We start from the raw sequence: 23035 nt of genomic DNA, 5'->3' as shown, positions 1-23035 counted from the left end.
GATTTCCAGGTGGCATGTGTGAAGACAAGGTCTTGGGAGCATGTGGCTTATTACGGGCCTGGTGAGTGGTTAAGTACCACAGAGCACGGCTGCCAGAGGCCACAGAGGGAGGACAGGGGGGTGGCAGTTTGCCCAGATGCCACCCATGGAGGCTGGGAGGTGTGAGAGGGAGGTTGTAATGATCACTAAGTGATGACATGAGCTTCCCCTCTGTTACCTCTTTTCCTTTCAAATGCAATTTTTTTTTTCATAATGTAGTTATTTTAAATTGGCTCATTGGCACGGTGACTAGACAGTATAAAGTACAGGTTGACAAAGGGCTATTAAATACGTAAGATTTTGTTACTTGAAAAAAAAAAAAACCCTGTCATTTTATACATTCTTCCTGGAGGAGAGAGAAAAGCTCCCCTCAGAGCAGGACAGAGAGATGGCCGTGGTTTCTCCTTCTTGTACAGACGGGAGCTGAGTTTTCAGGGTAGAGAGAAGGTGAGACTCAAAAAGCAAGAGTTTGGGCTTTGCTGGGAGAGATGATGAGGGCGCTGCGTGGCTTGACAGCCCATGTCCACAGAATGAAGCAGCTGGGAAGGGGTCTGGGCAACACATTCACGAATAATAGGAGAGAATTTCAAGTTTGTTTTCAAAAATCATTAAACTTGAGTTCCTCCAGCAAATATCCGTGCATGTTTCGGCAGCAGGGCTTCATGAACCCGACGGCGCGATGGCACCCACAGAAATCATCTTTAAAAATCTGTGGGCAGCCTGGGCTTCCTCCCGGAGCTCCAGCTGGACGTGGACTCTGAGCTGGGTCCCTGTCGCCGAGCACTGGGATACGGGGGCGACGGAAGTCTGGCTTTGATGGCCTGTTTGGATGGGAACTAGAAGGCGCGGGAGAGGCAGGATTCGCTGCTGCGGTGGCAAGGAGGTGAGAATTACTTTGCAGCTCTGTCTCACACTCCGATACGGCGGCCCTCACCGCTGCGATTAAGGAACAGAAGTGAAGGGACGCTGACAGCTCCGCCGCCCTCAGATTTAATGTTCTTGTTGCCAAAGACACATTGTTCGCCCACAGACCGGGCCCGTGCACGGCTGGGCGACGGTGCAAGCCGGTCTGGGTGTTGGCCACTCCTGCCCCCCAGAAGTCACAGGGGTGGGGGACAAGTCCTCATTCTGGAAGCAAGGACCGTTCCCGGATTCTCTCAACGTTTTGTTTTGTTTTCCCCATTTATCTGTTCTGTTTTTAGAGAAAGCCGAGGTAAAGGTCGTGAACGAAGATTCTTAACCCAGACACTGACGTCTGAGCCTTACCTTCAGGGTTTACCTACGGGCGACACGGCTGCTGTCCCTAAAGGTTTTCTATCGTCATTACGTGTGGTTCATGGGTTTATATTAAGACGTTATTGATATAATAAATATTTTTTATAATTTTTTTAAGATTTTATTTATTTCACAGACTGACACAAGTAGGCAGAGAGGCAGCCAGAGAGAGAGGAGGAAGCAGGCTCCCTGCTGAGCAGAGAGCCCAATGCAGGGCTCGATCCCAGGACCCTGGGATCATGACCTGAGCCGAAGGCAGAGGCTTTAACTCACTGGCTGCCCAGGTGCCCCTAATAAATATTTTTTACAGGGACCCACTGCATAGCATCACAAAAGCTTCATTATTTCCATGGAACACTTTTACCCTTACATTTGGCCAATTCTAAATTATGCTCTGCTTTTTTTTAGATATATAGATTTACATAATATGTGAATTTATAATGTGGCACAGAATACTACATCACAATGATGCACTTTCAGGGGAGAAAGAGGCTAACGGTCCAGCCCTTCGTTTCCTCTTGAGCTTTGTTAAGACACACTTACACTTTCAACACAGTGGCGTTTAATTCGTGCAATGCTTAAAAAAATTCATGTATATATATGTTATATATATTTTTACACTTTGGCTGGTATCTACTTTTAACAGGTCTATAACATTCCACTGTATTAATATGCAGCCCAAGTATTCTACTATGTAATAGACAACTGGTGTACTCTATCCACTTCCTTATATTATGACCAATATTGATACATTCTGAATCACCAATTTCAGTGAAAATGTGTAGAATAACTATTAAAGTATCAGAGGTACCTAATTCTTCTAGTTTGCTCAGATTATAATGTCCATTCTCAAAATACTTTTAGTCTTGATAATGCACTTAGTGGGGAAAATGTCACATGTCAAGTCTCTGGAAATCTGGCAAATCTCATTCCTAAACATTTAGGAATGACATTCCAACATATCAGTGGGATTCGGACCTTCCAGCTGAGAGGATTTCGGAGGATCTGTTTCCAGGTTCGATATGGTTCCTGGCCCACTGTCTTAATAGGTGTTCAGCCACCACAAAATCTCAAAAACTGTCTTTTCTTCTCTGACTACTCGTCTCACTCCACACACTCTACTGAAAAAGTCAGATTCTCCTGAGCTAAGAGTTTGCGAGATATTTGGAATGTTTTAAGTTTTATTCATTCAACCACAGGCAATTATCTGCCTTCCTTCCTTTTACCCAGAACCCATCTCAGCACGGTTGGGTAGACCGCAGAACGCAGAAGCAGGTGTGTTCCCCATTTCATTATTCCCTCCAGTTTTGCTGGGATGTGACCGTTCATCCTCTCTACCTAACACTCAACGTTTGGGTCAGCATGACTCAGACTGTTGAAAGTCACAGTTTATTGGGGACGATGGTGGTCTTACCATTTGAGAAGGGGTTTTCTTGACTGAGACTCTCCACCTAGATTTTTTCATTCTCTTGAACTCTGCGTACAGTCATGTCCTTGTTTTGCATACACCTCCCTGCCCACTATTTCTTTAAAGTTTACTTTTACTACTTTCTTTCCCTCACGATACAGCTTAACGACAGCCCATTTGCCAATGATTAGGGGATAAGGGCTGTCTTATTCCCCTCTCTACAGTGAACTTCATTAAGAATTCTTTTTTAAAAATTATTTTCAAGCATACCGTAGCAGCACAGCAGGCCTCTGGGCAACACCCTGTAATCCTGAGTTTTTCTTTTTCCTTCTTACCACTTAGAATCACACTATTCTAAGTTGTCTTGCGAGCTGTGGTTGGAAACAATCTCGTTTTTTACACAGGTCAACAAAAAGTCAAATGTAATCAGAGCAATGTAAAATGGGATGTGTTCAACACAGATGCACTTTTAAATGAATTCTAGAAAATCAAGTTATTTAATTTACACTTTGGAAAGCCCATTTTTGTCAGCAAAATATGACTATTCGCAGAAAGCTGTCGCCACAGAAGCAAAATCAAGAGATTGCTGTGTTAATTTAAGCACTTCAAAGGTAACAAAAAGACTATCCACAATGAACGCTTAATTACATTTTCTCTCTTTCAGTATTCACATCACAGGGCTTTCCTTTGAAACAATAATAAATGGAAAAACACTGAGGGGAAAAAAAAATAGAGTCTTTCAACTGGATAAGTAAGTCTTCCACAGCCCTTATCCCCTAATCATTGGCAAAAGTGGGGGAAAAGATGAATTTCACAAGCACTCAGCAAACTGCAATCAGTCAGGACAGAATACACAATACATACCTGGCGATGGGAGAGATATTTTAAAGAGACAATAGATAATGGTTATGAATATGCATTTGCTATACACTTAAGCTTGATTTTCATTGTGGGCTGACAAATTGGTGTCCCCAGGGGGCGATGGAATAGCCTGCTGTTTTTTATTTCAGAACCAAACTGCAGCCAAATGTTTTTTTTTTTTTTTCTTCCTTGTTTTGCTGCTTGGCATATGCCTGTCCTTGAAAAGACTCAATCAGAAACTCCCTGGGTTGTGCGACACCACTGGGCCAGTGTGGATAAAAAACAAAGCAGAGCTTGTGTATTTATGTGGACATCTCCCCACCCCCACCACGCGATTGGCTTAAAATACTTTGTAGTATTTTGCAAAAGGAAGCATACAATTTAAAAAAAATGCTCATTTTAATGAAGTTCAAGCCCAAAGACAAGCTTATGAAATGGAGATTTTAACTTCTAGGTGTTCAGTTTTTAAGGGAATGTGGTGGGTATGTTTCAGGGGCCTGTGGTCTCTCTCCACATACTGATCTGTCAACCCACAAACCGTCTCCGTTTACTGTCAATATTTTAACTGTTTCAGATCAGGCAGGGCTGGATGACTGAGAATCAGAAATTCATTTATGCGACACGGAACCCACAGCCAACCACAGCCTTCTATCCCTTGGGTCATGAGGTCTTGAATGACAGGTTTTATCTGTTGGTTGGTTGATTTGTGTTTTTTGGCTACTTCTGTACCAGTTATAGGCTCAGAAAGGCAGGGATTAAGCTCTTGTCCAATCTGGCCAGGAAGTAGGTTGGTGCTTAGACCAGGAGCTAAGATTCAGGAAAGCCGGGTTGAATCAGAAGGAGCTAACTTCATGGAGCCCCTCACGGTGCCTGTGGGTTGGAGGATATCAGGAAAAGCCGAGCAACTGCTGGTCACGCTGCAGGCAAAATCTCCCATGAACTGGGGAAGTGACAAGTCTTTTTGGGCAGCATAGTCTGGAAGCGGAACTATCAGATTTAATTTAGTTGTATGAGGTATTTTCTTTCACTGAATTAATTAGTTCTCATTAAAAAAAATCACTCGTAAATATAACAATCTGGGTAGTTAAACTTTTGGCGTGAGATGTCACAATCAGGGAACCTGACTAATTATCTCACAACATAAAAACTTCACATAAATTTGGGCTGAGAAAAACCAATTTGAGCTTTATTGCAACAGTGTATTTTATCTGGCTCACAATACATACAAACAGTATGTTAGGATTACTTAAAGACCTAACAGTGGAAGGCAGAGATTTAAAACGATTAGAAGACAGAGGAGAGTATTTTTTACTGCCTCAGGGTGTGAAAGAGTTTCTTAAGCATGAATCCGGAACAAATATTGACCATAAGTGAAAAAACGATCATCTTGAGCACGTCAAAATGTAATACCAAAAGCCCTCACGGACACTTGGAAATAAAAGGCTGCCTCAGAGAGATTTGCAACACCTGTGGGATTGCCAGCACTATGGGATTACTGTCCCGAGGCTATGTACCACTCCAAGGAACGCATTTTATTTATTTGTTTATTTAAAAGACTTTATTTATTTATTTGACAGAGAGAGGGAGAGATCACAAGTAGGCAGAGAGGCAGGCAGAGGGTGGGGGGAAGCAGGCTCCCTGCTGTGCAGAGAGCCAGTAAGGGGCTGGATCCCAGGACCCTGGGATCAGGACCTAAGCCGAAGACAGAGGCTTAACCCACTGAGCCACCCAGGTGCCCCTCCAAGGAATGCATTTTAAAAGGACAAACTAACCTTTAGGAAAACAGGTAAAGCACACAGTGCAATTGCGAGAATCACGAAGATGGCCAGTAAATTCACGAAGAAGTGCTCCCTTATTAACAATTACTGAAATGCAAAAATGCAAGCTTAAGGCCAAGTGATATTACCATCCAACTCATGAGACTGTCAAAACCTTCAGTCTAACGGTATCAACTAGAAGTGAGAACATCACACAGGGATTCTCAGCACTTGAGAGGGTGAATTAGTGCCGCTTGCCTGAGAACAGGGGTCGGCAAATAGAAGGCCCAGATAGTAAATATTTTAGGCTGAGAGGGCCAAGAGACAACACTGATGATATTCTGTGCGTACTTATATATTAATTTAAAAATGCGCAAACCATTCTTGGCTCACCAGCTGTATAAAGAAAGCCTGCCGACCAGATTTGAAATATGGGCTCACAGTCCATGCTACAGAGCTCTCTGGGCAGGATAGAGGGTCCTGAACTCTACCTTCCCGCATCGATCCTAGAGAAACTCTCACACAAGTGGACACAACGTACAAACGTATTAGTTGCAACACCATGAGAGCAAAACATTCCACTAGGAGGGGCTGATAAACAAATATGGCACAGTCCGTTATATTCCGTATATTCCTGACTACATAGAATAATGACCAGATGGAGTTTATATGCATTAAGAAGAAAGGATTGCAAAGACAGTCTTTGGTGACGAAAGTAACTGAGAATGTATGTAGAATTGGATACCATTTATTCTGAAAATTGTCGCTACTAATGATTTTAAGGAGGAAAACAATGATCAGGTATAAATCAGGTCAGCATGGTGTGTGGTCATAGTAGGGAGAACAGTGTGCAAGAACATCTCCCCTAGGGACGGCCCTCGGGGCACTGGGGCAGAGCCTTCTCAACCTAGAAAATTAATATGAATCTTACAAACTAATAGTATAAAATGTTTGTAGATCATAACCTTAAATTTAAGGCACTATCTGTTTTTAATGGACACACATACATGTGAGAGACTACTGTACTTCATTGGTTTTTTAAGACACTCATTTATTTTCACATTTTAACAACTCTGAAACTGGCGTGCGCCTTATCATCTATGTGTATGATTTAGTGGTTGCTTGTGTTAATATTAAACAAATAAGTCTTCCTATAGTTATTAGCATGTTAACTTCAGTAAAATATGATTTAAAACTGGAAGATAGGTTCAGACCAAAGGTATCCTAGTTGTTGTCTGGAAGAAGAGGTGTGGGAAAAGGAGGAAAGATGAAAACAATGAAGGAATCAGTCCGGGAAGGGGCACGAATGACGCTTAAGATTGATCAATAATACTTTACTTCTATAAATTAAAAGCATCTGAACCAATATAATAAATTTTTAGCATTTATTAAGGCATGCCTTTAAATGCACACACCATGTTATTTAAACTCAGGGTTGGAGATGGTTGTGATCACCCTCACATTCCACGGCTAAAACATCCTCAAAACTACAGCTCACATGGAGAGGGCAATCGTAGAAAGTAGGCACGTGGGGCATTATTGTCCTCACCTTCGGAGACAACATGACAGAGATGTCAGGGAAGTTGTTTAATTCTTCCAAAGCCACCCATCTTGGACGAGCAGACTAGAACCTGAACCTGGACTTTGAACTCTACAGCTGTGGGGTAGCTGTACTCCACCTCATTTCCCAAAGTGCCCTTACTGCTTTCCAGATTTGGAAAAGGTTATGAATAAAAGAAGACATTATTTCAATTTAGAGTTTTAACTTAGAACCTCTTTTTCAAAATCATGATGGAAAAATTACAATAATATTTTGGGCAGATACTTGACTCCGTAGAATGAAAAGGCAGAATTACGTATGGGTTTTCCAGATGTGCTCTGTGGATTCCTAGGAGCACAGGTGAGCCTTTGAGAGTCCTTGGAAATACTTCAGGGTTCCACTGTCAGTGCCATGGTTTTGGCCCCATTAGGAAAATCGAGACTGCCCAAGAAGTCAATGCACCAGATTTAATATTTTATTTCATTGTATTAGTGATCTCTGTAGAAGTTCACTTGAAAAAATATTACTTTGGTAAACGGCTGACTAGACTGAATCATTTTCCTTCTTGCTTTCATATTGTGTGAGACTCTCACTAAAGGATTAAATCTATGTGAAAAATCTGCCAGGGGAATAGCAAACAAGTATACTGTTTCAATAGAAAAAAAAATTAGATAGATTATTACCATTCACGGATGATTTCAATCATCTCCCTCCTACCTTGAACCCATGACTAATAGTCTCCAAGCTATTCTATAGTTTTAAAGGAACTCAAACACAAAGTAGATGCTTAATAAAACAGTTGACTTCATAAGTGAGTGAATGAATGAGTAAATGAGTGAGTGAATTAATGTCAGAGACTTAAAGGTCTGGAAAGGAGGATGAAAAGTGCTCAGGGCCATGTGTCATGCAGGACGGGCAGATTTCACTGGGGAAGCCGGGGGTCCGTTTCCCCTGCTGAATGTTCTTTCCTTTTATGCATATGTGAAAAGTCACCCTATGCAAGAAAAAAAAAAAGCCAAAACTACTTCCATGTGATTCTACTGCTTGAACCTAGAACCTTACACCTCATAACCATGCGTCCCCACACACTGCTTGACGGCTGGGTCTCAGTTTTTTAAAGAAAGGCTCTGTTTATAGCAAAAGCAACCTTGAACACATCTAGTTTCTAAAGCACTTACATGGTTCATATTCAGAATTGGAAGGGACCTTTGCACTCACTTGAAATCTGTTTTATTTTAGGGACTCTTGGGCAGAGCTTGACTCAATGAAGACATTTTCAGGGACAGTGGAGACATCGCGATCTAAGCAAACAGCGAGATGGCCGAATGACCACAGGCTGTGAGATCACGAAGACGTGGGAACATTCTGGCTCCAGCATTTACACTCTATCTGGCACTGGGCAAATTTCTTAACTCTACCGAGCCTCAGTTTCATCATCTGTAAAGCGGGAGCATTACCTACCTTGGTTGTTCCAAATATTAAGAATAAAATTATAAAATATTTTGCTTCTTGATAAATAATAGCAGGGGTTTCTTTTGTTTGTTTGTTTTGTTTTTTGAATTTCATGTGTTTCTGATAAAGGATAACATTTTGCGTTCTTACCTGGGAACTTCTAACGTAATAGAGCTTACGTTTGCTTCTTAACTACACATGCTTTTATTATAAGGAGAAAAGACCTGAGGATCACATTAAAAGACCTGAGAATCACAGCCCTTCATACATCAAGGCCACATTTCACATTTTTTTTCCTTTCTGCTTAATAGAAATGCATTGAAAAGAAAAAAATCTGCTGGTGTGACAGAAGTCAATTCTTCCTGGGTTTTGGTATTTAATTTTCATGATGCTTTTTACAATATTTGAAGCTCTGAGTTTTAATTTTTTCTCATGCGTTTCTTTCTGGCAGAGCTCCAAAACACGGAGTTCAATTGTCACTGTACCCTGAGATCTTCGCCTTGACTTCAGTTTAGTCTCAGTTTGGAAAAGGAAATGACACTGGAGATCTTGCCTCTACATGATAAGTGATAATAATGGCCTAATAATGTAGGCCAGCTTGATTCTTAAATTACGGAGAGTGGGAATGGGAATGCTCAGAGATGGGGAAACAGGCACACTAATGTGGGATTCCCATTTTGTCTCGTCTTGTTTTCCCTCATGTGGACACTTGTATCTGATGGAGACCCCTTTTTCAGATCCGAAATCTAGTGTTCTTCCAGGAGCTCAATTCATAGGAATTGAGATTGGAAGGGACCTCATCTGGTCCGACTATGTACCTGGGTTCTCTGGCCCTTGTTCTGAAATGGAAACTAGGCCACTGACGCCCGTTGATGGTCATCCCACTACGGTTCTAAGAGAGAAGTGAAATGAAATGCGAAACTCACCAGAGTGGCAAAGAGATGGTACAGGATGAAATAGATGGCCACCACAGGAGCCCACATGTGGCCCACAGCATTCAGAGTTTGGTCCATCACGTCTACCCATCCTTCCTGGGTGAGGATCTGGAACATGGACATAAATGCCTGCAGAGGAAGACAACGGAGGTGTGAGACACCTGCTCGGGCGGGCACGCAGTTTAAAGCTGGTGTTCGGTGGAAGAGGACTCCGGTGTCCACATTCTTCATTTTTACCTGATCGGATCAGGGGAAGAACAGCCTTAATGCAACAGACGGGAAACAGCTGAGAACTAAAGATCCGAAAAGCCTGATATCTAACTTTTCAGTGTGGAAAACTAAAATGATCACCCTGTATTAAAATTAGCCTTGTGGGTAGGAAAACACTATTGAGTAACTTTTTTAAAAAAACAGGACCTCTTTTTATTTGACTTTCTTTTTTTTTTTTCCTCTATAAGCAAGCTAAGATTGAACATTTCCAACAGGTAACTGTATTTTTATTTTGCTAAGTGAAACTTATTTTTACAGAGAATTGCATTTGATTATCTAAAGGCATATAGGAATAATAGCCTTAATTTTACATTTATATACCCGTCTATCAAATTATTTCAGTTATACTAAAAACCAGAGACTCCTTAAGAAAGAAAGAAATCTTCCTTCCTTCCTTCCTTCCTTCCTTCCTTCCTTTCTCTCTCTTTCTTCCCTCCCTCCCTTCTTTATTTCTTAATGGGGGAGGGGGTGAAGCGGGACAGGGAGAGAGAGAATCTCAAGAAAGCTCCACACTCAGTGTGGAGTCCAACTGAGCTTGATCTCACGGCCCTGAGGTCATGACCTGAGCCGAAATCAAGAGTCAGAGACTTAACCAACAGAGCCACTCAGATGTCCTAAGAAAGAAATATTTCTAAATGATACTGCCGTACTGAGCAACTTAATGAAGACAAACACATTTTTCATGATTTTTTTCTTTTATTTTCAAGGTACAGAGTCAAGACCATGAAAGGGGCCAAGACCTAAATAAATAAATAAATTGATAAATAAATAAATAATAAATAAATACATATGTACATAGATAATAGAGCATTCCAACAGAATCCAGCCAAGCTAAGAGACCCATACTTTCTCTGCCAAGATCTTTGGTTAGTTCCATTCTTACAAGTTTTTCCTTATTAAATATAGGGTTATATGTACAGCTCTGATTTGTGGATCTTGTATACATTAGTGGTCAATAAATGTTTCTTAATGAGGATTTACGATGATGATGATGTCTGGGAAAAGTGATAATTGGAATCTAGTGACTCATTAAAAATGTTTTTATAGGCTTTAGTAAAATGAAGGTGTAAACTGGGCTCTCAGATCCCAGGAAAAAGGCCCAGGGTGATACAAAGACCGACAGGGCCCTGTAACCCTGAAAAGATCTTAGAGACAAAATGGACACTGCGGATAAACTACTCTGATTCTTTGTTTTTGAAATTAAAGAAAATGAGGCTTAAAGATGAGAGGTGATTAGCCAAGGTCACTCTACTAATGTGTGACACTAACAATTCACACCGAGTCGCTATGACTCCAAAGTAAATCCTTTTCCAAGCACCGCATTCTGTGTTCAGTGAGGTCTTGAATCTGCTACTTTCCAGGCTGAATCCTACACAGTAAGCTCTCTTAGCAGTTTGTTTTGCTAGGAACACTCAAACCAACTGTTGTAGAAGAGGACATTAAATGCCTGACACATAGTGGACCCGCCTGAGCAAAGGAGTGATTAATTGTTAAATGATTCTTGTACGAGGAGATATGATTTCCTGCTTATCCTTTGTCTATGTGTGAAACACTTAACATCTCCTTGAGTTTTTCTATAATCTCATTACCCTACTGTGTATCTTGTTCACGAAAGTCCGAAGTATGCTGTTACTGATGCTTGAACTCAGTGTTGTCAAGGACAATATAAAACCTTCCCTGCCAGGGCGCCCAAGAGAATATTAGCTCTAACTCATCCTAAAAATGCTTCAGAAGACTTTGCAACACGTCATTTAACATCATAAGTATGCCAACACTTATCATTGAGGGCAATTATTTTTTTTTCTGTGTTTTTTTTTTCTGTTGAGTATTTATTACATCCAAAGACAAGGAACACAGGTTCTAAAGATGATTCACATAAAAATATCAGACTGCTGTATTGCCTTCAATGAAGATGTCACCAGTGTGAAAGTGTGTGTACATCCTAAAGACTCAACAGCAATAGGGGAAGATCAAAACACCCACCAGTATAAAGGGAAGTTTTCTTTCCCCAAACAAGGATTTCTTTCCCCCAAAATGACAGGCAAGCTTGTGATCGAATCCAACATCTATTCTCAGTACTGAGAAACCAAAAAATGCAGGTGTACCCTTCAACTGCCTTGGGCACCAACCAAATTAATTTGTTTTCATCCACTGCATTAGCTTTCATGAGTACTCAGCTATTAGGCATTCAGTAAATGCTTGGGAATGCGGAGTTATGGGATTGTGATCTGTTGCTGGCAGAGAAGCAAGGTGGGCAAGAACACTGGGGTTCTCTTCTACTCTTTTCAGAGTCTCAGAAGAAAAAATAATCTCATTTCTGTACAGTTTAGCCACCTGGAAGATGCTGTGAATTGTATTTGAGAGCAATGCTGTGTTACCATGCGTGTGTTTCTAGCTGCTTATGCGGATAAACAATGAAAAGGAGAGCCATGAAGTACCTCTCTCTCAGGCTGAGACTAACTGGTGCCTTGCCTGAAGCCTGCTATGTCAGTTCTGCTGAGATTTTATCCAGAGATTTAGATTCCGATGATGGAGATGTAACTCAAGGACACTTACATTGTGTCACACAGTGTGACACACAGAATGTGTGTCCCCTGAAGGTCTTCTTAGCTTACTTATTTAAACATGGGGATTGTTAGTAGTTTCTTAGGGCTTGAGGTGTCAGGGATTGAGATGAGGAAGACACAGTTTCTTCTACTAAGAAATTTATAATCAAGAGTGATAGAACAATGAAAATGACCAACGCTAAGAAAAAGCAAAATGGAAAAATATGGTGTATAAGAGATCTATGGTCAAGTTTCAAGGTGCAAGTTAGAAGTACCAATGTATCCCTTTTTGGGTGAGGCAAGAACTGTTTGGGGAAAATGATGGCAAGTGACTGTCTTGATGAAAATGAGTACAAGGTAAATGGTGGAAAGGGGGCAAGGAACAAAGGCCTGGAGGAAGTCCTCTCTTTTCTCCAGCCATCTGTTGTTCTGTAATGCCAATTTCCTAGCCTGTGGACCTTTTGTTCCTCCTTATGGGTTTCTACCAGCTCTTTAAAAATTAAGAAGACTCACCTATTATCTGTTATATATGTTTAATGTATTTTCCTCTATACATTTGTGATATTTTTGCAAACATCAATTTTAAATTTCTGTGTGGTTTAATTTGCTATTCTTTTATCTAAGTTAAAAAAAAAAACCTTTCACTGGAATATTAGACTAGTATGTACCCACATACTTTCATGAAGTAGTTTTAGTTTCCTCATTTTATTATGTCTAATATGCTGAACCAGACGTCACTATTTAAATCAGTCTAAATATGGAATTTATTTAGGTATAAGAAGTGAGATAGGAACTAATATTATTTTTCTTTCAAATAGGTGATCAGCTGACTCAGCACAATGTAAGTGGAAAAAAATTTTTTTTCCCTAATTTAAAATACCCCCCTTATCATATGGCAAATAGTCATATAATTTCAGCTCCACTTCTACATTTCTATTGCTTTCCATCAATCTCACCTCCAAATTATCTAGCAAATTGTACATTTATTTTAATAATTTCTAGAATTCCTACCTGCCCCTCATAAACTTTTGTTTTCAGAATTCTTTTAATTATTTGTATATATTAATTCCTCAAAATATCTTGTTTTATTTGTTGAGATCACATTAGTCCAAGAAAAATTGGTATTCTTATTCACGAATCTCATAGAAATGCTTCTTTCCATTTATTAAGTTTTTATTCATAATTCTGAACAAGTATTTCTTCCTATATGATTGCTACACATTTCTTGTTAAGCTGACTATACTTTTCAAAAATTTAATCAAGGTGATGCCATATCATTAAAATATTGCACAGTAAAGGAACTTGAGGATGGTTTCTTAATGAATGATAAGCATAAGCTATATGTTTAAGTCTGTTTTTCAGTCCTAACTGGTCTTGCACGCTTGTCAGTACATTGATAATCAACATATTGATAGTCAATATGTTGACCATGAAAATACTGTTCACTGTTGAGCACGGTAATGTTCTCAGACTGTTCTTCCCCCTCCAGGGCTCCAAAGTGTGACCTGTATGGTGCCAGAGGGAAAATGGTCCAGGTTGAGTGGCTCTATTTCTCACTGTTTACTAATTGCTCAGAATCTGGCACAGTTTCATGAACTTTATCTGAATCTTTGCTTACTTACACAATATTTAGTTTAGTTTAGTTTTGGTTGAGATTTTCTGATTGTTTTTCGCACATTTCTTTCTATTTTTTTTTAAGATGTTATTTATTTATTTGATAGAGAGAGACACAGTGAGAAAGGGAACACAAGCAGGGGGTGTGGGACAGGGAGAAGGTTTCCTGCCGAGCAGGGAGCCCAATTCGGGGCTTGGTCCTGGGACCCTGGGATCATTTATTTATTTATTTATTTATTTCTTCCTGAAGCCTTCAATTACCCCCAAACCATTTGACTCTTACTCTCAGATATTCTTCTTGGGGGTCTTCTTACCACTTACTTTAATTTAGACTAATTGTTTTTTTAAATCTGCTCCACAGTTGTCAGAAACCTTGTTTTTAACATCCTTATCTAGATCTTTTGTTCTCTCCATTATGGCATCAGAAAGTCATCCCAGAATCTCATCCCCACTCATGAGAGTCCTGTTTCAATGTCAGCTAGGTTTTCTTCTCTCTGTTTTGGCGTCTTGGTTTGAGGAGAAGGGTCTGCAGGGACAGAAATATTTGCTAGGGCTATGGGAGGTTATGCTTGGAATATCAAGCTTCAGATATTTCTTCAATTCAGATAGGGCCCAGAAATCTTTCCTGCTGCCAAAGCCAATCAGTCCCAGGTGTTAGCACCTTCCCATTCACCGGCTTTCCCCACTGTCTCCAGGGGTGGGGCAAACAGCCTGATTCTGCCTGTTTGGGTTCTCTGTGTGGAGGGAGAGGGCAAGAGGGACTCTCCTTACCACCCTTCCCCAAGGGCCACCTGTCCCCTTGTGGCTTCTGTTTCCTTCTTTCCTCTTCATAGTCTCATTGTGCTAAAATTTTATTATGGAAGATAATTCGTTTTTGGGAATTATGATTATTTTACTTTCACTTTCAAGCTTTCTTCCTAAATGGGAAAAATAAAATAGTAAGACCTAGCATTTTATTTTCTCTGGCACAAGAGCTGGAACAAGTCATCTCTATATTTGGGGGTTCCTCGTTGTCTTTTTCCAGGCCTATGCATGTTCCCATGGCCTGGTCTCCTCAAATTGAGGGAGATGAGTACATGTTTTAGGATTTGCTTTTCCAATTTATTTTCTTCTCAACATCTGAAAAACAGGCTTAAGGCATGAGCATAGAGAGTTCATCCTCTATGATTTTCTCTCTGTTTGTCCCCCCTTTCCTTCCTCCTTCCTAGTAGCTGCTATTCAAAGATAATGGCACAAAATTGTGGCCTTGACTTTGTGTGGTTTTTGCTGGTGTAATTTCTTCTGACTGATGATTAACCATTCTTTTTGTTTCCTTTGGTTTTAGGGACAGAGGGTCTGTGATTTTGCTGTTTTACCCCTCAAGTCCAAACCTACTGATATAAATAGGGGTAAACAACTTTGTTTACAAGTGCTTTGACTTTTTAAAAGAATTATTATGTTTTATTTTTTAGAGAGAGAGAGAGAAAGTGCATGTATGTGTGTTCATGCAAGTGGGGTGGGGGAGGGGCAGAGAGAGAGGGAGAGAGAGAGAATGTTAAGGAGTGGGCCCCAAGCCCAGCTCCCGAGCTCTGATGAGGGACTTGATCTCACCGCACTGATATGTGGCCTGAGCCGAAATCAAGAGTTGGTCACTTAACTCCTGGGTTGGACTGAATCACCCAGGAGCCCCTACAAGTGCTTTTACTTTTTGATTCTTCCCATATTAAATACCACTATACAGGTCAGTCCCTTTCATACTGGAGGTGCTTGGCTGCACTAATTGAATCAGGGATGAGTTGTAAAGCAGAAAATGATCAGTTACCCTTAAGGTGATCAGCAGTAAACAACTCTGCCCCATCAGAAAAGAGCTGACCCAATCAAAAACATTGCCAATGGATGACCTCCAGTGGAAGCTATAGAGAAAAATCACCGTGTTAGTAGTAGCACCTGGAGGTGAACAACGGAGGACTAGCTATGCAGGTCAGTAAAAGCCAGAGGGATCATTAAGGAAGGCTGAGTTATGAGCATGTTGAAAATCCAAGGAGGCAAAAATCTCTGAATGAACGGAAGTTAAGTAGAAGAGAAAACGCAGAGCAGAAATGGAAGTGATGTTCATTGAGTGGAGAAGAAAGGTTGTGAAAATCCCTGGCACAGGGAGCACCTTTTCTAATTGGAGTACATCGTATCCCTCAGGTAAGGGGGAACAAAACAAAGGGCAAGGCCAGAGTACAGGGTGAACGTCCCAAGGCAGAAGGGTGACAAGGCAAACTCTTCCAGGGCTGATGCAAGAGAAAACACATCTAAGATCAGAGAAAATGGTCCTGGGGTCACTGAAGGGCCCAAGCACTGCAGTGGAGAGCCACAAAATTCACTGTCAGCCCTTCTCAGGCTCCTTTGCGGGTATTGCCCAGATTAATCTCTCCAAGCTGCAGAGTCTCAGGGCTTAGTCCTCCATCTCTTTTTTGCCTCTCAATACTCACTAACTAGTTGGTCTCACTCATTCCAATGCCTTTCCATACCCTCTCTAGTCCCACACCTGGAATCAACTCCTTGTTTCCATTTGGATGTGTCTTAAACGGGAATTAGATGTTCCACATCAAACTCTTTATGCCCTATTCTCCAAACCTGTTTCTTCTGTCTCCTTCCCATCTCAGAAGAATGACAGCTCCATTGTCCAAATTACTCAGGCCAATAATCTCACATATATTTTTGGTTCTTCTCCTTTCCTTACATCCTGCAGTCAGCCTATGAGGAAATCCTGCTTATGGTCTCAGTTCTACATTTATTCTCAACGTTCCCTGATATCACCACTAAAACAGCCAGCAATTTCCCCTCCAAGTAGTCCTACATTTTGGTACTATCCTTTTTGGTCATAAATTGAGACTGAGGGACTTGAGTAAAAATAAGACCACCAAAGAGGGAGAAATAAGAAAGTATTTTCATAGCTTCTCTTTTATCCCAACTAATAGCCTTGCGTGTCGACCACAGATGGGATGAACAATATCCCCTGGACCAGGCTTCCACCAGGGCCAGGGGCCCACACTGAAGTATTGATGGCAGAGATGGGTTCATCCATGACAGTACATCCTTTTCTTTCTAAAGGCTCCAAGGATTCATTCTGACCCTGAATTTCTTTCTGATGGACCTTCTTCTAGTTAGGTGAAAGAAAAACAACAGTATTACCCTATACCGAAGTAAACAGGTTATAAGTCTCTGTTCAGGCCTTACAAAGCAGTTTATAACCCTTTAAAAAGAAAACATGGGTGCCCTTTGATAACTTGATACCCCAATGCATGTTTTGGGCTTTGAGTATGTGTGGATATTAATTTAGGTTAAAAAAATAAATATTCTTAAAAAGTTGGATGAACACGTATTGCATGGAGCACTGGGTGTGGTGCATAAACAATGAATTCTGGAACCCTGAAAAGAAATTAAAAAAATAAAAATTAAAAAAAAAAATAAAATCTTAAAAAAATTGGATAGGTAAATACCTCAGGTTTTCGTCAACATAAAGTGAACACAATATATAGTATAATCCCATCTGTAATATGTAAATCTGTTTTTGTGTCCCTTCAAATGACTGCAATCCTATAAAATAAACTTAGTGCTTGGGGGACTGGAATGGGGAGGCCTGAGGAACTAGGAAGCAGGGTAAATACTCTCTTTTGAATTTTTTAAAATAACAGTTTTACTGAGATATATTTTTACTGAGATATATATTTACTGAGCTATATACCATCAGATACATCATTTAAAGTCTTCAATTAAGTGTTGGGGCATGTGGATAGCTTAGTCAGGTAAGCGTCTGACTCTTGATTTCAGCTCAGGTCATGATCTTAGGGTCCTGAGATCAAGCCCTGTGTTGGGCTCCTCAGTCAGTGGGGAACTTATTGGAGATCCTCTCTCTCCACCTCCTGCTCCCCATCGTCCTAAAACTAATTCTTAAAAAAATAAAGTTTATAATTAAGTGCTTTTAGTTTATTGGTAGAGTTGTACAACATTGTCACTAATTAACTTAAGAACATTATCTCTGTTTCCCCTCAAAAACTATGTACCCATTGGCATGCCTCCATGTAGCCAATGCATGCCTACTGCAGCCTTCAGTAGCCAATATCCTTTCCGTCTGTATGAATTGGCCTATTCTGCACATCTCCTATGAATGGAATCATACAATACAATCTGTGGTCAGGTTCATCCATGTTGTAGGGTGTATCAGCAATTTATTGTCAATGGTTATTGCATTATAAGGATAGACCATATTTCATCAGTTCATCAGTTGATGGATTTTTGATTGGTTTCCACTTTTTGGCTATCCTGGATAATGCTCTATAAACATTCTAGTACAGGTTTTGTGTGGGCATAAAAATTCCTTTGCACTTAATATGCCTTTTACCTTTTGTGTTAAGATATATGTAAAAACAGATACCTATTTTATTTTGAAAAGTGTACACAGTAAACATTTTAAAACATGGTGAAGTGTACCACACAGGCAAACATATAGCTTTCATGGTATAATGTAATTTACATCTATTTTATCTATCTTTAGCTGGTTTCAAGAACTCTTTCTCTCCAACAGATTTGCTTTCCAAATGAAATCCATTTGACAACTTATATAGTGGCTCAACCTTTTTATGGGGAGTTTCCCTGCTGTGTCTTACTACCAGTCAACCCTAAAATAGAGGATTTGACTTGATGATATTCACTGAGTACAAAAGTGACACCTCCTGTAGTTTTAATTGCCTTAATTAGTCACCTACTCAATGTCCTTACTTCTTTTTCTCCACCCAAAAAGCAGTAATATGTTGAGGAGTTGTATCCTCTGAAAAACCCACTAATGTCATGATCCTTTACTATTATCTTATATAGCTCCTTTTATTTAAAACTTACTCAACTATTCAGAGTTGTAGTATTTTTTTTTAAAGATTTATTTACTTGTTTATTTTAGAGAGAGAGAGCATGAGTGGGAGACGGGCATAGAGGGAGAGCGAATCTGAAGCAGACATTATGCTCAGTGCAGAACCCAAGGTGGGGCTCATCCCACAACAGTGATATCATGACCTGAGCCCAAACCAAGAGTTGGACCCTCAACTGACCGAGCCATCCAGGTGTCCCTCACATTTGTAGTATTTAGAATGACATCAATGAATAGTAAATGTTGGACTTACCACATGTTGGCTGGCAACATCATGACTGACAAGATCAAGGTCTTAGGGAGAATTGGGGTGTGGGAAAATCCCAATAAAAATGACATTTTTAAATGTATTTTAAAACTATAGTAAATAAAAGCTCTAAGAGTGCCACTTACTGTGGTGAAACTAAGTTATCCGTAAACAGAAACTCTGGATCTGAAATCTGGAGTGAAAACATAGCACTGTAATGTCAAAGCCATTGGCGGTAGCCATTTCTTTACTCCAGATTTCTCCTTGAATGGTTTCGATGGAATTTCAGCAACCATCAATTCAGTGACACTTTCCTCAGTTCCCCAATCTCAATCTGTCTGTCTTTTTGGCCAACTCTCAGGAAAAAATGCCAACTCATAAATGGGCCTGACTCTTCATTGGGCTGCTCTGAGGAGAGGGTTACCCCTAGGAAAACAGGTTCCCTTCCCCCTGGCTTCCAAAGGGGCCTCAACACTGTCCAGCAAGGCTCTTCCCTGTTTTCGAGTCCGTGACCATCCACAAGCTTTCCAAAACTTCTTGTCATCTACCTGAGTTCATCCACCCCATCTCTGCCCTCACTCTCAAGAGATGGCCTTCCTAGAGGGGAGAGCTGAGAATGCCATTTAAAATAGAAGCTGAATGTGCTGAGCCTAAGACCTCGACCTTCTGTGAGTGGCAGAGCAGTGGGGCAAAGAATCCAGTGTTTAGCTCTGCAGTCATAGGACTCGAGTTTGGGATCAAACCGCTGCCCTGCTTAGTGGCACTGGGTGAAACACGGAGCCATCCAGACACCAAGCTTCCTGAAATGTGTCAGTGTCACTCTGAAGACTGTTTTGAGAATCAAAATATGTTATTATTAAAATATTACTTCTATGGTGCTTTCTTGTTTCTAAAGGCCTCACACAAAAGTACAGCATATGTGTGAGGCCTTTAAAAACATGAAAGCACCATAGAAGTAATATTTTAAAATAAAAATTTAAAAATCTCTTAGTAACCCTTGTTTAAATTTCAGAATCTCTTATATAGTCTCTATGACTTAAAACTCTTTATGTCATATACAGAGTCATATAAAATTATACTGGATAAACTGTATTTTTAAAGAAGACAGTTCCTTTTAGATAAATGATTTTGAAAGTGTGACTGTTTTTGGAGACATCGTTTTATTTTATCTTTGAACTAAATGATTCCCTACATATCCTTGATAGCTGTAAGCGTCTCTATTTTATGATCTATTAATTGGTACTGGCCATCAATTCGAAAACTTTGTTTTCATGCAACATATTTTCCAGGCCATCTTCCCAGACTATATTTTACCTATAAATTATAGAAAAAGGCTAGAGTAAATGTTTTGTTACTAATAGAGGCTGATAAATTGCCTTTTGGTGCTGTTAATTCATCTGAGTACTTACTGAATAAACAGTAAAAATCACAGCATTTGCAAATGGACTGATAATAGACAGCTAAGTAAAAAAGGGTCTGTGCTTGGAGTTACCACATACACTGAGATCTGGAAACACACTGAAACACTGACTGGATTTTATTGCAGGGCCCTGTTCTGGAAAGTTTAGTTACAAGTGACTTTTAAATGGTAAAGGTTTTAGAGCCACGTAGATCTCTCTCTTTATAGGAACTCTTCTGGAATTCGAGATCTGTTGAAACCAATTACCTTTGTTGTTAGTAGAAGTGAAATGCTTAAAATACTAATCTCCCTATAAAATGATCACACCTTAATCCTTGTCCCTGAGAAAGAAATAAAGGTTGAAACTGGAGGTTTTAATTAATTCTGTGACTGCCTTTTATATTGACAAAAAAAGACCAAGCAGTTCTTTTGCTTTTTTTTTTTTCCAAAATGAACCCATATTATTTATCTCACTTCTGTAATTCCTACAATGTGCTGTTGCCAAGCATCCCATTTAAATGAATAAAAAAGGGTGGGGGAAGTCTCTTTATTGGTCAAATTTCAGACCACCATGGAAAAGCCTTACTGAATCAGGACGGAAGTAATTGGCCTTAAATGTCAAAATGAGCTTGAATGTAATTAGAAGCAAAGCAGGCATCAGAACGTTATGCCTACTCCAGCAGCAAATTACTTTAAGTAGAGCCTACACTTAAATATAATTTCCGGAGTAAAAGGAAAGATGGCAGAAACCCATTTGTAAGAGTCCGTGTATCTTCCTCTCATCCTGGCAATGTCTGTAGGTGTACCCAAACCTCTCTTTTCTTTTCAACAGCCATGGTTGGGTTCACTTTTACAGAGAACACGGCCACTGACCACGCAGGCAAAAACCACGGATGTGTAGTCTCCTGCGATTTCTTTCAGGATAAGATTAAAATGACATGAGGAGAGACACTGAACCATGACTAGCATTTACATGGTTCTTCACAGCTCCCAAAGCAGCTAATTGTCCATTATGTAGAGCAACGTGAGTAATAGCCCCGTGGATGATTATTGTACATACAGTAGCTGCTGCTGGCGCTCAGAGGTCTTCCACGATTAACCTAGACCTGCAGGGAGCAAGCGGTAGCCCTGGACCTCTAGGCTGGGATCTGCTGCCTTCAAATTCCTGCTGTCATTTTGAACATTGCAGGTACAAGACATCTTAAGATCTAATAATTGCTGATGTCCCGAGACAAGCAAGGTGATATTTAAATTTTAGAAATTTTGTAGTATTTAAAACGTTTACCTTCTTAGTCTTATACAGGCTTGGGTACATGTCTAAAACCCCGTATTATACTCAGCTGATTAATGAAAAATAGGTATCTCCAGTATCTTCTATTCTTGGCTAAAATAAGCTCCACGCACTAACATTTTTCCATATCGGAAGAACACAATGTTTTCATTTTCATGAGAATCTAAAAATCACAGAATTTTAATTTGTTTTAATAATAAAAATGTATTAATCATTTACGACGTAAAGGTTAAAGTTCTTATATTAGAAACATTTATCTTAAGGGAAAAAAGATCAAGATGAACTGAGGAACTTTTAATTTTTCCCCAAACAATCTTTCTTGCAGAGCATGATATTTTTAGTTGAAAGGTATACTTCCCACCGATTATATTAAAATAATTCTGAAATGCAACCATCTAGCTGACAGAACAAACAGCTGTGAAAATGAGACCTGGAGGTTTATGCAAATAGGAAACTTCTGAATTAATTTTCTTCATAGAACAGACTGTCAAGTTTCGGGGAGTATTTATGCCCTATTTCTTAATTAGTGATTTTGCTAATGTCAGTTATATTAAATTTTCATGATGTCAATGACGCGTTTCATTGGCAAATACGTGCTACAGAAACACAGAGGAAATTTGACATTTTACTTTTGGTGAATAAAGATTTAGTAACATATACACAAGAAACAGGGCTCCTAAACCCAGATGTGTGTCCTGTTGTAAAATAAGCTGATGATTTATCAAGAAAACTTCTTTAACGGAAGTACCATGGAATCCACACAGGACTTTAAAGTGTTTTCTTACCATGGGTTTGCATAACAATGCTCAAGAAAAAAGGTTTTCTACATGACGTCAAGTAGAAAGCAACTATGGTCAGAAAAAGCTTATAGTTTAGCCTTTTTTTTTTTTAACCTACACTTTAGAAATAGAGTTTGCCATTGTTTGCCTTTTTTGAATGGGCTCTGATTTCACATTTTTCCTCACTAAGTTGACAAATAATGAGCCTTACTGCAAATAATATTGCCTGCTCTTTTCTTTCACAAATATAGATTTCAAAGCCTTGTCTGTATTCTTTTTTTAACATCTATCAATAATTACTTTATTTTTATTTTTCATTTTATTTTATTTCTTTTCAGTGTTCCAAGATTCATTGTTTCTGCACCACAAGCAGTGCTCCGTGCAATCCGTGCCCTCCTTAACACCCACCACAGGCTCACCCCACCTCCACCCTCCTCCCCTCCCAAACCCTCAATTTGTTTCTCAGAGTCCACAGTCTCCCATGGTTTGTCTCCCCCTCCGATTTCCCCCAACTCTAACACCTTGAAAAATAGATTTAATAGTTGTTTACAAATAAATGTTTAGTTGAAATGATTTAACTTTAATAAAGCTGATTCTGTAAGTTATGAACTAAAATTAGTTTTATTATATAACTAAAATTAGTCTTCTATAACTTCATGTCTCTGGTAAGAGTAGTTATATAAAAGGACATATTATATATATTTTTTCTGGTCATTTATCTCTTTGAAACA

The 23035-nt window shown here is 39.7% G+C and overlaps 1 protein-coding gene across 2 annotated transcripts in view; it reads right to left on the bottom strand.

The window, feature by feature from the left end:
• The window catches only part of NALCN (sodium leak channel, non-selective), a 303251-nt gene that overhangs the window by 112416 nt on the left and 167800 nt on the right, over positions 1-23035 (bottom strand). For both annotated transcript variants that reach the window (XM_045081349.1, XM_045081348.1), the window contains exon 14: positions 9259-9396. In XM_045081349.1, the coding sequence (XP_044937284.1) occupies positions 9259-9396 (138 nt within the window). The remainder of the gene's footprint in view (positions 1-9258; positions 9397-23035) is intronic.

The sequence above is a fragment of the Mustela putorius genome, unplaced genomic scaffold, assembly GCF_011764305.1.
Source record: "Mustela putorius furo isolate JIRA1106 unplaced genomic scaffold, ASM1176430v1.1 tig00000551_pilon_pilon_pilon, whole genome shotgun sequence".
Classification (NCBI taxonomy): Eukaryota; Metazoa; Chordata; class Mammalia; order Carnivora; family Mustelidae; genus Mustela; species Mustela putorius.
This window is presented reverse-complemented; position numbering and strand designations above follow the sequence as displayed.